The 14,335-nt window shown below is 51.5% G+C and overlaps 1 protein-coding gene across 2 annotated transcripts in view; it reads left to right on the top strand.

Moving 5' to 3' along the window:
* CLPTM1 (CLPTM1 regulator of GABA type A receptor forward trafficking) overlaps nucleotides 1-7,059 on the top strand; it is a 38,547-nt gene extending 31,488 nt beyond the window's left edge. For both annotated transcript variants that reach the window (XM_075071413.1, XM_075071412.1), the window contains exons 9-14: nucleotides 1,741-1,834; nucleotides 2,673-2,863; nucleotides 3,349-3,444; nucleotides 4,761-4,896; nucleotides 5,663-5,830; nucleotides 6,363-7,059. In XM_075071413.1, coding sequence (XP_074927514.1) covers nucleotides 1,741-1,834; nucleotides 2,673-2,863; nucleotides 3,349-3,444; nucleotides 4,761-4,896; nucleotides 5,663-5,830; nucleotides 6,363-6,652 — 975 coding nt within the window. In that variant the 3' untranslated portion in view covers nucleotides 6,653-7,059. The remainder of the gene's footprint in view (nucleotides 1-1,740; nucleotides 1,835-2,672; nucleotides 2,864-3,348; nucleotides 3,445-4,760; nucleotides 4,897-5,662; nucleotides 5,831-6,362) is intronic.
* Nucleotides 7,060-14,335: the final 7,276 nt, after the last annotated feature.

The raw sequence follows: 14,335 nt of genomic DNA, 5'->3' as shown, positions 1-14,335 counted from the left end.
AGGTTTCTAAACATAAGAGGGGTGAGGTTCAGCGTTGCTGGAGCAAACAATTATTTTTGAGAGAAAGCTGAACAAGTTTGAGAGCAAATGTCTGATGGGGTTGTTTGGGATGGGGGAGTGTGGGGGCAGGGCTCAGCAACCTGGGGGGTTATGTCCTATGTTCCTAAAGTTCGTCCTTCAGGGTTTCAGTTGGCCGCCAGCCAGGGGTCAGACAGAGATTTATTCTGGGAGGGTTTATCTCCTTTGAAGCATCAGAGCTGGCCGTAGCTGAAGATAAGACATTGTGGGGGTGGCCAGATCTCTGAGGTGGCACCGAGCATTCTCTCTGTCAGGTGCTTGGCTGGTTGGTTCTGACTCGTGCTCAGGGTTGAACTGATGGCTGTATGTGGGGTCAGGAAGGAATTTTTGCCCCAGATCAGATTGGCAGGGACTTTGGGGGGGTGGTGTTTGCTGCCTTCTATTGTGTATGGGTGCTGGTCACTTGTCAAGTGGGTCAAGATTAGCTGGGTGTATCTCACTTGATTGTTTGGCTGCCATTGCAGGGGCCTCGGGCACTGTGTCCCTCGGTTCCTCCTGTTCTTTACCTGTCCAGTCTAGTGTGGGCTGTGATGCTTTGGTCTCATTTTGGTTTCTGGGCTAGTGTGCAGGTTCTGGTGTGGGGGTTGGTGGCCTGTGATGGACATGAGGTCAAACTGTTCTCTTACGGCCTTAAGCTCTGGCTCTGACTGCCACTGCTACCCATCCCCCCTCCCTCCATCAACAGCTGCCTGGGGCATTGCCGTTAATGTAGGGCATCATCCCCCAAACTCCATCACTGGAAAAACACAAGTCAAATGGGATGGAAAGTGATCCCTTAGTTCTTTCTCTGTGAGGCTGGCAGCAGAATCTGGGCCTGTAGCAGGACCTCAGCCCTCCCTAACAAAGCCCACCACTTCCTCTGTGCCCAACTGGGGTTCAGATCAGCCCTGCTGTTCATATAAAATCTCCCTGTGCTCTGGACAGCACTGTTAATCTGGGCAGTATTTGCAGCCAGTTGGTGAAGTCTGAGACGGGCACTGTGCTTTCCCCGAGGAACCCGTGGTGGCAGGGATCTGCATTTCCTAATCTAGCCATGTCTGAGTGTAGAGAAGGGCACAAGGAATCAGGGCAGCGCTGGTCTCCTTTAACTGTTTTCAGGAGACATAGTGTTCAGTATATGCGGTTTTACAAAAGGCTTACATCAAAAGGTACACATGTAATTTTAATTTAAGTGCATAGTTTATTTTAAAAGCTTTTCACTTTAGTTTAGAAATTAATCCTATTAATGCTGTACCCCTTCTTACAGAAATAAGTTCTGAGACTAGTGCAGGAAATAATGGTTTGATTGTGCCACTCATTGCAGTTTTATTCTGAGCTGTCACAGTCTTAGGGCCTCTCCTCACTCCATCACAGTAGCTGAAGTGAAAGCCAGACACACCGGGCTTTGCTCAGTCTCTGGGAGACTATCCACGGTACCCCACACACACTTAAATGTAATCTAACTTCCTGTTTCCTGTGACTCTGAAATCTGTTGGCATTTCTGCTTCCCCCAGTTGTTCCTACTAAAGCATCTGTGGATTGGGTTATTTTTCCGTACACGTTCTGGCTCCTGTTTGTTCACCTGAAACCCTCAGTTCTGTCTGGATTGCCTTCTCTGGGTCCCTTTGGGTGGGGCCTGGCTGGAGGGGCAGGATAGGCCCTTCATGTCTTTTTCTTTTCCAGGTTGCTCTTTTGGAGACCAATCCATATCTGCTGGCTTTGACCATTATCGTTTCCATAGTTCACAGCGTATTTGAGTTTCTTGCCTTCAAAAACGGTAAGTTCTGCAGTGTAGTGAAGATCTCCTCTTTTGGCTCCAGTCCTTCTCTTAGGAAGGATTTTTAACCTGGGTCTGCATTGGCCTTGCAGAGTTGTTCAATGCCCCTGTTGTGGGGGGCAATATGAATGTAAGAGGAAGAACGTCTGGGACAGGTGAAGAGCATGAATGTGACTAAATGGAAAACATAGTTGTTTTCACTTGGGTCCAGGCTCTCCAGTGATAAATTGCTGAGGCCCCACAGGGGTGACTCAGCTGGCCTGTCCCTCTGCTACCTGCCGTAACTCTCTGCACTCTGCTCCTTGCCGTCGTCTTCCTCCCCACCCCCATGTGCTTTAGGGCAGGAGGAACACTGTCTCCAGTCACGAGACTCTCCTCAGCTATTGGGGGGGCCTGCAAACTTCAAGTGCTTCCCTTACAAAGTCTGTGGGCAGCAAGCTTCATGCCTCTGACACTGCTGGGAGTTCAGTCTGTATAATGACCCCATGATCACATACTAGCCACACACCTACTGGCCACAGGAGAGTCTGTATCCACAACATAATGGAGAGGGCAAGGTCAGCCTTCTGCTAACAGTGGATGGGTTTCTGGCCAGGTTCTTCTGAACCACCTTCGTGGCCCACAGAGATGGTCTGGCCATTTTCTTCGTACAGCTGGGAAACAACTCACTCCCACTCATGGAGGTGAAAGGCATTAGCAAGTAGACCTGTGCTCTGCTCCTTTCATAAGGTAGAGGAGAAAGCTGGAAACTCCTTCCTGCAGCGGGGCTCTGGCTGGCCCTGAAGGGCCCCCTATGCTTAGGAAGTTCTCCCTCTATGCTCTTCTCTCTCGCCCCTAGATATCCAGTTCTGGAACAGCAGACAGTCTCTGGAGGGGCTCTCCGTCCGCTCTGTATTCTTCGGGGTATTTCAGTCACTTGTGGTCCTTCTCTACATCCTGGACAATGAAACTAACTTTGTGGTTCAAGTCAGTGTCTTCATCGGGCTCCTCATAGACCTCTGGAAAATCACAAAAGTCATGGATGTCAAGGTAAGCACGTGGCTCATTGCACTACACCAGTGGTTCTCGCCCTGCAGGTTGCATGTGGCCCAGTTAGCCCACAGCTGTGTGCTAAAGCCTAGTCCATATGCCCAGGGGCTGCTGGGTTTCCCGCTGCCTTGTGGGAAGGGGGCAGGGCTGCCAGCCCACCCCATGTGGTGGGAGTCCAGGGTCGGGGCAGCTGCCCAGGTTTGGGGTCCAGGGCAGCCGTGCAGGCCTCACAGGGTCAGGGGTCCAGGGCAGCTGTTGCCCTGTCACTTGGCCCCTGCAGCCCAGGTAATACATTGTGGGCCGCATACGCACTAGACTGAAGAGGTGCCCTGTATAGAAGACCCAGTTCTCCACCTTGCCAGAGTAAGCAGAAAGCTAGAGAATGTGAGATCCACACCCCCAGCTAGGTTGTCTTCTCAGGAGGAGCCCCCTTGGGGCTTTTATGTACTGCCTCCCCTCTAACTTCTGCTCTTGTCGATGAACAGCTGGATCGAGACGACAAAGTCGCTGGGATTTTTCCACGTTTAACCTTCAAAGACAAATCAACATATATAGAATCGTCTACCAAAGTCTACGATGATGTAAGTCCGATGCCTGGCACGGGATTTCCTTCAGTGTGTGGTAGGATCCCTCTGGGAGGTGGAGGTAGTGTGGGTTAGATTCCTACGCCACTAGATATGGGAGCCCTTGACCGGGGAAAGGGGACCCAGGTATACCCTGCATTAGGATCCTGCTCCCAAAAGAGGAAAGGTGCCCTGGATAGCGTTTCCCTGGTCATCCTTTCTAGCTTATTCCTTGTGAAGCTGCTGCTCTCCCAGCAGGACAGCAGCTCCCTTGCTAAGCTGGGCTACACTGGGCCCTGCAAGAGAGCCGAACCCACAGCACGTTCTAGGTGTTGGCTTGTTTGCCCTGAGTTCTGTTCCTCCTCTCCTCTCTGCTGGATGGACACGTGGGTCTTCATGTGTCCAGTTCGCTACTCCTCTGGGTCTATCTCACCTCTGACCCCTGGCATCTGCCTGAGTGACGCATGCCCTTCATGTGCCTGTCTGCAGCCACGGTGTCCCCTCCATCAGCTCTGTGTATGGCCCTGTGCCCGCACTGGGCCCTGCTGCCCCAAGTTACACCTTTCAGTCTTTTCCTTCTGACATGGCTGCAGGTGCTGAGGCATAGTTGTCATTAAACCACGTGTGTGTGGTGGTGCAGTCCCACCCTCATGTGGCCGGGAATCTCAGCAAAACGTCATAGTCATGAACTGCTAAAGGGTGCCCAGGATGCGTCTCTTGGCCACTCTGCTGGTCTGATCCCCAGAGCCAGGTTGGCGGTGTGTGAGTGTAGCTCAATGGCTTTCAAACTTCTTGTATTGGTGACCCCTTTCACACAGCAAGCCTCTGAATGTGATTCCCCCCTCATTAAAAATAGGGGGTGCGTAGTTTAATGGGGGCTAAGGGCTGTCAGTGGTTACCTTGTGACCCCTTGAGGGGTTGGAACCTCCAGTTTGAGAACCCCTGGTATCTCTACCACCCCCTCCCACGCCCCCCGTCTTTGAGAGGTGGAGCGACAGGTGTTCGAGGGGCATGGAGCACGCTCACTTCTTGGTGGCTGTGGAGGCAGAAGGGGAAAAAGGATTGAGACCCTGCTTCCAGCCCTGCTGTGATGCGCTAGCGAGTGAGTGAGATGGGATGTGTCCAGCACCTTGTGACCCCACGCACTGTTCAGAAACCCCCTTCTAACAAGAGTCTCTCACTGTGAAGCCAGGTCTTGAGAGCTAGCAGACCTGCAAAGAGGTGGGTTTGTGACTAGTGGGCCCCTGTACACACACACCCTGCCCCCCCCGATCCTGAGCAGGATTCTGTGTGGCTCCCAGCTGATCGGTCACCTTTGAATATTGCCTCCCCAGATGGCATTCCGGTATCTCTCCTGGATTCTATTCCCCTTGCTCGGCTGCTACGCTGTGTACAGCTTGCTGTACATAGAGCACAAGGGCTGGTACTCGTGGGTCCTGGGCATGCTCTATGGCTTCCTTCTGACGTTCGGTGAGTAGCACCCACAAGGCAGCGTTCTGGATGCCTGAGTTTGCTGGAGTCGCTGGGCCCCGTCCAAGGCCTCCTGACCCCCTCGTGCCCAGCTTTGGGGTCCGCCTGCACTCGGGGGAGGTTGTAGATAGTACTCTGGACGTGTTAGAGGTTGGTCACATGTGTCTGGCTGGAATTAGGATGAGCTTTCAGCAGGGAGAAGAGATACTGAGTTGCACTTACCAGTAAGGAGCCCTCCAGCTCCTGATATCGCATGCAAAGGGCCTGGCTTCACGTCTGCTGTTTGGGAATCATTAAGAAAGGGATAGATAATAAGACAGAAAATACCACTCTGCTCATCCAGTCTGATCACCTGCCCAGCACAGGTCAGAGAATTCTGTCCAGCCCAGCAGCTTCCAGTTGGACTAGCGCACCTCAGCCTGGGCTCAAGTCATGAGGAGTGCACCCCACCCTTCAGTAGCTTGTTCGGTGGCTGATTGGCCTCGCTGCTAAAAGCGTGACTCTGCCATTTCAGATAGTGGAGAAGGTCTCTTCTCCCCGCCTCTGCCTCAGCCATTTATTCTTGGGACTCTGAGTGTGGTGAACTCCGTAGAGATTGGAGCCTGCTTTATGGCAGAGCTGCTGTGCACAAGGTTTGCCCTCACTTCTGCCAGGATGTAACTCCATGGCCCGGGCCAACTCTGTTGGCATCCAGCCTGTCCCAGATGCACACTGGCCGGAGTTAGCGTAGTGGCCCACGGCCTGACTTCTCCCCCTTTCCCACCAGGTTTTATTACGATGACTCCGCAGCTGTTCATAAACTACAAACTGAAATCAGTAGCCCACCTGCCCTGGAGGATGCTCACCTACAAAGCACTCAACACCTTCATTGATGACCTCTTTGCCTTTGTGATCAAAATGCCCATGATGTACAGGATAGGCTGCCTGCGAGATGGTAAGGGGCTCAGTGCCAGCCTCCCGTTCCCTGCCATTGTCTGTAAGGATGGCATCACGACTCCTTTACAAATGTGTCGTACAGGCTTGGAGCATGTTGTGCTACTTGGGGATGGGGGTGCAGCATGTCAGTGTGTCTCCCCAGCCAGTTTGGGGATCGCCCAGGCTTAGATGGGACCCTACCAGTGTCTGAACCCAGCACTTAAGACCCCACTTCCTTCGTCTTATTGCAGCTGCATGGCCCTTCTCCCACTGAGCCTTCCAGGAGTCCAGTGATGGCTCCATGAGCTGGCCTGTGAGTTCCCCATGCAGGATGAGAAAAGAGTTTTCCTCCTCCTCTCTGTCCCAGGGCCTCAACAACTCCCTTGTGGGCTGCACCTGAGCTATGCTGTCACTCATGCCTGGGGGTCTCTTGCCAAGCAGCTCACAAGGCACTTATAGGACACGGGGGACTGAGAACTGGGCAGTTCAGAGGTGTGCATCTGGCCTGGGGTTTGCCTGCTGTTTACGCTCGCTCTGCTCTCCTCCCACAGATGTCATCTTCTTCATTTACCTCTATCAGCGCTGGATCTACCGGGTGGATCTAACGCGTGTCAACGAGTTTGGGATAAGTGGGGAGGGCCAAGTCCCTCAGCTAACACAAGGTACCACTCCAGCGGACTGTGCCCCTGCACTGCTACCCGATGGGGAGGCAACGAGCACGCAAGGGGTGATAAGGGAGGGCCTGGCTGATGGCTCCCCTGCACCAGTAACGGAGAACGTGGTCGATGGCTCCCCTGGAGCCCAGATGGAGAAAACAGCAGAGGACAAGAAAAAGGACTAACCTTCTCTAACTTTAATTTTTAAACAAAGCCTAACTTTCCACTCTTCCCTTTGGATACTGGACAGAAAGCGAAGCGGGGAAGCTGCTATGGTTCTCTGGCTCCAAAGCTTTTTATTTTCTATTCCAGTAACTTTGGGGCGGGTAGGGATTGAGAATTTGGTGACGTTCATGTGATGTGCTGTATCCATGGGAGAGAACCCCCGTATCTCTGTATTTAAAGTCAAACTCATCCAGTAATCATTGTGAGCGCCGTTCCATTGTGCAGGTGTTTAGGACATTAAGGAGTTTCTCAGAGTTGTGTCTCTGTTTCATAAAGAGAGCTGATTATCCGAACAAGTCCCATTTCTCATCATTGCACTCTACTATGGACTCTGGATTGAATAAATTCATATGGGTGTTGAGTTAAACCTTGCCCTGTTCTTTCATCTCTCTACATATCTGCCCTCCATGCAGGCTTCTCTAGGAACATAGGATTTGCCAGACTGGATCAGAACTGAGCCCCATCTAGCCCAGCCACCAGCATCAGCTGCTTCAGAGAAAGGTATGAGGACCGTCTCCTCCTCAGGTCTCAACCTGGTCTCTAAACTCTGAACCCAAGGTTTAATATCCCACCCGCATGTATGGGTTTTTTTGTTAATTCTCATAAACGTCCAGTCCCTTTTTGAATCTTAAGTTCTTAGCCTCAGTGGTTTCCTGTGGCAGTGAGTTTCACAGTTTAATTACACGTTGTGTGAAAAATTATTTCCTTGGCCATTTTGAATCCGCTGCCTTCTAATTTAGTGTAAAGTCTTTGTTCTTGTGTTAGGAGGCAGAAAGAACAGAAGCGCCTTCTCCGGGACCTGTCACTGTTTTATAGAGGTTTATCTTGTCTCCTCCAAGGTTACAATTTGGGGGTTTGGGGTGGGTTGTTTTTTCTTTTGGTATCTTCATTTGAGAGTTTTCCAGGCCTTGATCATTCTGTGTTCCCCACTAGTTCTACAGTGTCCTCTAAAATGGTATGATCACACAGCGTCCAAATGAGATCACACCACCAAGTTTGGGTAAGGTAAATAATGCAGAGAACATTTTAAAGCTGTCCCATTCCTTATGCAAGCCAGAATTAGCTAATGTTCTCAGACCTCTCCCATCTGAGCACCTCCCAGAAATGGGTCAAGCCAGGTGCCTGGCATGTTATCAGTTGCAGGAACGACATTTTTAACTTCAGCATCCAGAACGCTGTTTTCAAAAATCACCTTGCAGCATGCAGTTCTGTCGGAGCAGGCTGATCTGCCTCCAGGAGCCCCCTGCTAGCTGGGTGAAGGTGATGCCAGGGCCGAAGTGCCATCTGAAGCCGTGCCAACCCAGCCTGCCCTCCGAGAGCCACACTGGCTTTGCTGGTTTGTTGTGTTGGCTCTGCAGGGCTGGCAGGAGTCCAAGGCAGTTCAGTCAGTGGATGTGCCTGCCTGAGGAGACAGGACCTCGTCTGCAGTGAGCAGAGCCATGTTCAGAGTGCCCAAGGGTGAGTAACAGGTGTGATGTGCCCTGTCCTGGCCTCTCTGCTGCTCCATTTGGACCATGGGAATTGGTTAGGGGCTGCACTGCTACTTGGACACTGGTCACTCTCCTTAATTGTCAGGGGGGCTTGATTATAGCAATCTTGCGGGGCAGATGCATAGACCTGCTTTAGGGACACTGGCTTGCGCATAAGCCTAATAGTGATAGGTTGAGGGTGACTTCTGAGGAGCTTTTTTGCAGCTGTTGGCTCTGTTATTTCAGCACTGGATTGCTGCTTGTGAGATGGGCGCGCTGCCTGCCTGAAGCTCCATGCTGTGATAGCTCTTCGGAGCGGCTGCCCGGGAAGCTTGCTCTGCTTTACTCCATACAGGCCTCATTCCCGTCCACACCCACGCCCATGTCTCCTGCAAGCCCACTGTTGGTGTTTGGTGCTCAGTGGGCTGCTGAGGGCAGGTGCCTTTGCCAAGGGAGCGTAGAGGAGAGAGCATTGTTTTAGCAGTCAATTCAATTCATAGCCTTGGTGCTGGCATCCAGGTTTTCTGCTGTTATTAAATGAGACCTTATTAAAATGAACAGCTGCTGCTTCCCATGCATCTCGGACCCCTAGCCAGGCTCCAGGAGTCTAGCACACATGCCCGAAAGAACATAAATTGAAACATTCAGAAAATACAGTTCTGCCCCCGCAGGTATCCCTCTGAAGAGCTGGTGTCCCAGTGGGGCAGATCTCAGGACTACAGAGCCATGGAAAACGTGCCATTCACATCGTGCTCAGGGAGGTTGTTTGAAGAGGGAGATGCCATTTCGGGGGCTGGTATGTCAAACACCAACTCACCCCGCATCTGCGGCAGTGAACTGAGCTGGAAAATGAACTAACTTGCAGGGGAAGCCCTTGAGTATGCACCGGGGCTCAGAGGGGCTGTCTTGTCCTCAGATGCACCCACAGCAGCAGGCAGGTATGTGCTCATGGTGCTTTTCTCCCAGCCATGCCCAGAAACTCGACTGCCCCTGAAGCATAGTGAAACTGAGCCCTTGCCAGCTAAGGGAATACGAGTGCCACAGGACAGGTAGTCTGGGGTGCAGCTGTACCTGTGGCCTCTGCTTTCTACGGCAGGAATCCTGGCTCGGAAGCTTGTCGATCCATTTTCATTGCCCAAGTGGAGGGACTGGTGCCTTTGCTAATCCCTGGGGAATTTAGGACTGTTGCTCCTCAGTTAAAGCAGGCGGGGCTACAGAGCTGAAGTGACTTGTTGAAGGCTCTAGGAGGAGTCACTGGTGAAGCTGGACCCAGAGCCCTTGTGCTCTCGAAAACTCTTCCTCTCGCTTCATTTCCTAACAAGAAATAATTGCCAGATTCCCAGTTTTGGCCTATTTGACTCTCCCTCCAACCCACAAGCTCCCTGCCTTCACCTGTCAGGCCATGTTGCCTTGCCCCCCTTAGCAAATTTAACCCCTCATCCCACTGTCAACCTCTGCCTCTGCCCCCCTGTCCCTCTTCATGTGGTCTCCTATGCTGCCGTCCTGTGCTCAGGAATAGCTGCCCATCATGTGCAGTGCTGTGGCCTTAATCTAGAATCCCAGCAATGCCGATCTGGAGCAGGCCCTGAGAGAGCAAATCCAGTCCCCCTCCACTGTGACTACACCTAGACCCTCCCTGACAGGGGTTTGTCCAACTTGGTCTTAAAAAACCTCCAGTGACGGGGATTCCCCAGCCTCCCACGGATGCCTTATCTACCCTTAGAGTTAAAAATCTTCTATAATATATCAAACCTAAAGCTCTCTTGTTGAAGCTTAAGCCCATTACTTCTACCTTCAGTCAACATGGAGAACAATTGATCTCTGTCCTCTTCATAACGGCCCTGAACATCTTTGAAGACTGTTCTCAGGGCCCCTTTCAGTCTCTCTTCAACACGAAACACGCCCAGTTTTTTAACCTGTCCTCCCTGCTCAGGTTTTCTAAACCTTTTGTCATTTTTGTTGCCCTCCTCTGGTTTCTCTCCAGTTTGTTCACATCTTTCTTGAACTGGTGCATAGAACTGGACCCAGTCCTCCAGATGAGGCCCACCAGTGCCTAGCACAGCGTTTCTCAAATACTGCCATCAGGGGCTCTTCTTGCAGTCACAGCTGTGATAGGCTACACGCCTCGGCCTCCTGCCAGGGTACCTGACATAGTGGGGTACTACTGAGCCTGCCTGTGCCACCCTCCTGGGCTCCCTTACGCTCTCCTGCTGAGCCAGGCCCTCAGGCCTTCTCCAGAACACACACAAGTAGGGACACCCCCAGCTGCAGAAAGAAACACTGAAATCAGCTCTGCACAGAAAGACTCAGCTAGGGGATTGCCCGGCACTCGAGAGCACATCCCCTCTGGGGTGCAAACCCCAAATTGTATTGTCTTGCACTGCACAGGGAACTGTACATTGTAAGCCCCTGAAAAACACCACCTCCCTAGTAATAACGTAATAATTAGAGATATACCAATCTCCTAGAACTGGAAGGGACCTCAAAAGGTCATCAAGTCCAGCCCCCTGCCTTCACTAGCAGGACCAAGCACTGATTTTTGCCCCAGATCCCTAAGTGGCCTCCTCAAGGATTGAACTCAAACCCTGGGTTTACCAGGCCAATGCCCAAACCACTGAGCTATCCCTCCGTCAATGCAGAGGAAGACATGCACAGCTTTTTGCCCTTTCCCCTCCATTACGAATTCCACAAACTGATTTTAGAGAAAACAAAAACATGTATTCTCCACAAAGAATAGATCTGAAGGGATTATAAGGGATAGCAAACAGATCAAAGCAGATTACTGGAACAAACATGCAAACTCAGCTTAATACACTAAAGAAACTGGTCGCAAGTAGTAATTTCTCACCTTAAATGTTGTTTTAGGCATTTCTTTTGCAGGCCAGACACCTTTTCCAGCCTGGGCTTAGCTCTTCTCTCCCCCCTCCCCTTTGTCTTGTTTCTTAGATGTTTCCAGCAGTCATCCTGGGCAGGGATTCAGTGAAGAATGAACCCTGATTATCTTACTCCCCTGCCTTAAATAGGGTTTACATAGGGCAGAAATCCTTTGCCTTTCAGTATCAGAGGCGGGGTAGCCATGTTAGTCTGTGTTCACAAAAACAACAAAGAGTCTGGTGGCACCTTAAAGACTAACAGATTTATTTAGGCATAAGTTTCCGTGGGTAAAAAATCCACTTCTTCAGATGCATGGAGTGAAAATTACAGATGCAGGCATTGTTATACATGAAGAGAAGGGAGTTACCTCACAAGTGGAGAAAGTGTTGACAAGGCCAGTTTAGTTAGGGTGGATGCGGCCCACTCCCAATAACTGATGAGGTATCAACACTGAGAGAGGGAAAATTGCTTTTGTAATGAGCCAGCCACTCCCAGTCCCTATTCAAGCCCAAATTAATAGTGTTAAGTTTGCAAATGAATTGTAGCTCAGCAGTTTCTCTCTGAAGTCTGTTGTTGAAGGTATTTTGTTGAAGAGTGGCTACTTTTAAATCTGTTATAGAATGTCCAGAGCGATTGAAATGATCTCCTACTGGCTTTTGTGTGTTACCATTCCTGATGTCTGATCTGTGTCCATTTATCCTTTTACGTAGAGACTGTCCAATTTGGCCAATGTACATGGCAGAGGGGCATTGCAGGCACATGATGGCATATATCACATTAGTAGATGTGCAGGTGAATAAGCCTCTGATGCTGTGGCTGGTGTGGTTGGGTCCTCTGGTGTCACTAAAGTAGATAGGGGGACAGACAGAGAAGGCAACGGGGCTTGTTACAGGGACTGGTTCCTGTCTTAATGTTTCTGTGGTGTGGTGTGTAGTTGCTTCAGATTTGGGGGCTGTCTGTAAGTGAGGATTGGCCTGCCTCCCAAGGTCTGAGAGTTGGGGGGGCAGCAGTGCCCCTCTGCCTGGTACATTGGCCAAACCAGACAGTCTCTACGTAAAAGAATAAATGGGCACAAATCAGACATCAGGAATAATAACACACAAAAGCCAGCAGGAGAACACTTCAATCTCCCTAGACACTCAATAACAGATTTAAAAGTAGCCATTCTTCAAAAAAATAAACCAAGCCCGGGCAAATCTGCTGCTCTCTCCAAAGTGTGCCTGCTTTCAGTAAAGTATTTAATTAGCCTTCACAAACTTCAGTTCCTTGCTTGCAGATTATAGTGATCTCAGCCAAGAAGCTCTGGAATGTGATTCCTTCTGAGGACATGACATTGACTTGGTGTGCCGCAGAATGTAGTAAGAAAAGCATGGAATGGATTTCATTAACACTACTGAGCTGCTTGTGAATGATTTTGTGACTACACATATTGGTGATGTCTTTCTCTGAATGTCACTGTCAGTGGCAGTGAGTCACTAGATTTGTCACTGACACTTATTTTCTCGCTACTGAAACTCAAAAGTTACTAAAGCGAGTGACAAAGTAGCTAAATTGGCAACATGGGGACCCACCTCCCCAACCAGCAGGGAGTCTTCATGGCGGAGTTTCCCGTCGGTGGAGCTGAGATTGAAAGAGCTGGTGGACCATGAGAGATAAGCAGCCTGAACTGGCGATGGCAGAGCTGAGAGGCAGAAGGACCCCTGCCGGGGCGAAGGGGGATGGGCCCAAGCTGGCCAATGCCGCAGGGAACCCTGATATAAAATTGTTGCCCCAGTTTAAGGAGAGGGAGGATATAAACACCTACCTCACTGCCTTTGAGCAGATTGATCCTGCTACAGGCTCTGGCATCTCACCCCCTTACTGGGCCCCAAGGCCAGAGCCAGATGGATGGGGTGGAAGCAGGGGACTATCAACTAGTTCAGAAAAGCCCTGAGGCTCCAGTTTGAGCTGACCCCTGAGCCATACAGGAAAAGGTTCCAGAGTTTGCAGAAGGCCCAGGCATTGACCTACCTGGAACTGGCCACCCAGACGGAGGAATGCATCTGCTAGTGGGGGTTGGGGCCGGGACCCTGACCAGGGAGGACGGATTTGAGCTGATAGGGCTGGAATGGCTACATGAGCACAGTCCCCCGACCAGAGACTGTGGCTGGCGGACAAGAAGCCGAAGGGCCAGCAGAGAGCAGGGCGGCTGGCTGATGAGTGTAGACCGCTGGTCGGGATATGGAATGGGTTCCCAGAAGCTGCAGAAGGGGGGTCACTAGGAATCCCCCATAAGGAGGACTTGGATAAACTCTTCCTGAGGGAGACAGCTAGTACTAGAACTGACCGACTGCCCCTAGGGGACCAATGGGACTTGTGGTGTAATTACTGTAGGCAGAGGGCCCACAGATGGGTCCGATGCCAAAAACTCCGGGACAAGATGAGTGACCCAAGCCCTCATCTAAGGGTTAAGTGGGTGGGGGCCCAGCCCAAAGAGGGGCAGGCTTCCCAGGCAGGTGCAGCTGGCAGTTGAGCAATGGCCCCAGAGGGAGGAGTCTCTCAGGCCAGCTCCTCGAGGAGGCTTGATGCTCCAGTTTCAAGGCTCTCAGCCTACAGGGTGGGTGCAGGGCAGCTCCTGAGGAGCACGTGCTTCGTTCTCCTGAAGGTGGATGGGAAGAAGATCCAGGGGTACTGGGACACGGGCGCTGAGGTGACACTGGCCTGGCCAAAGGTGGTGGCCCTGGAGCAGTTGGGGCCCTACACCTGCCTGACCCTGATGGCCATGTGAGGGCCCCAATTAACGTACCTATGGTGAGGGTACGTCTGAAATGAGGGGCCAAGGGTGCACCATCAGTTGTCACTCAAAGTGCTGATGGGGAGTCACCTGGAGGATTGGCCAGGTGGACCCCAAAGCGCCCACTCATTAACCAGAGCCAGCTAGAGTCACTCTGCCAGGACACTGGGGAGGGTACCCTGCAGGGGGCGTGAGGCCCTACCGCAGCAGGAAGGGAGCCACCATAAGAACGGCCGCACCGGGTCAGACCAAAGGTCCATCTAGCCCACTATCTGTCTACCGACAGTGGCCAATGTCAGGTGCCCCAGAGGGAGTGAACCTAACAGGCAATGATCAAGTGATCTCTCTCCTGCCACCCATCTCCACCCTCTGACAAACAGAGGCTAGGGACACCATTCCTTACCCATCCTGGCTACTAACTATTTATGGACTTCACCACCATAAATTTATCCAGTTCTCTTTCAAACGCTGTTATAGTCCTAGCCTTCACAACCTCCTCAGGTAAGGAGTTCCACAAGTTGACTGTG

The sequence above is a fragment of the Chelonoidis abingdonii genome, chromosome 11, assembly GCF_003597395.2.
Source record: "Chelonoidis abingdonii isolate Lonesome George chromosome 11, CheloAbing_2.0, whole genome shotgun sequence".
NCBI lineage: Eukaryota > Metazoa > Chordata > Testudines > Testudinidae > Chelonoidis > Chelonoidis abingdonii.
The sequence above is the reverse complement of the archived record's forward strand: the minus strand, read 5'-3'. Positions and strand labels throughout refer to the sequence as shown.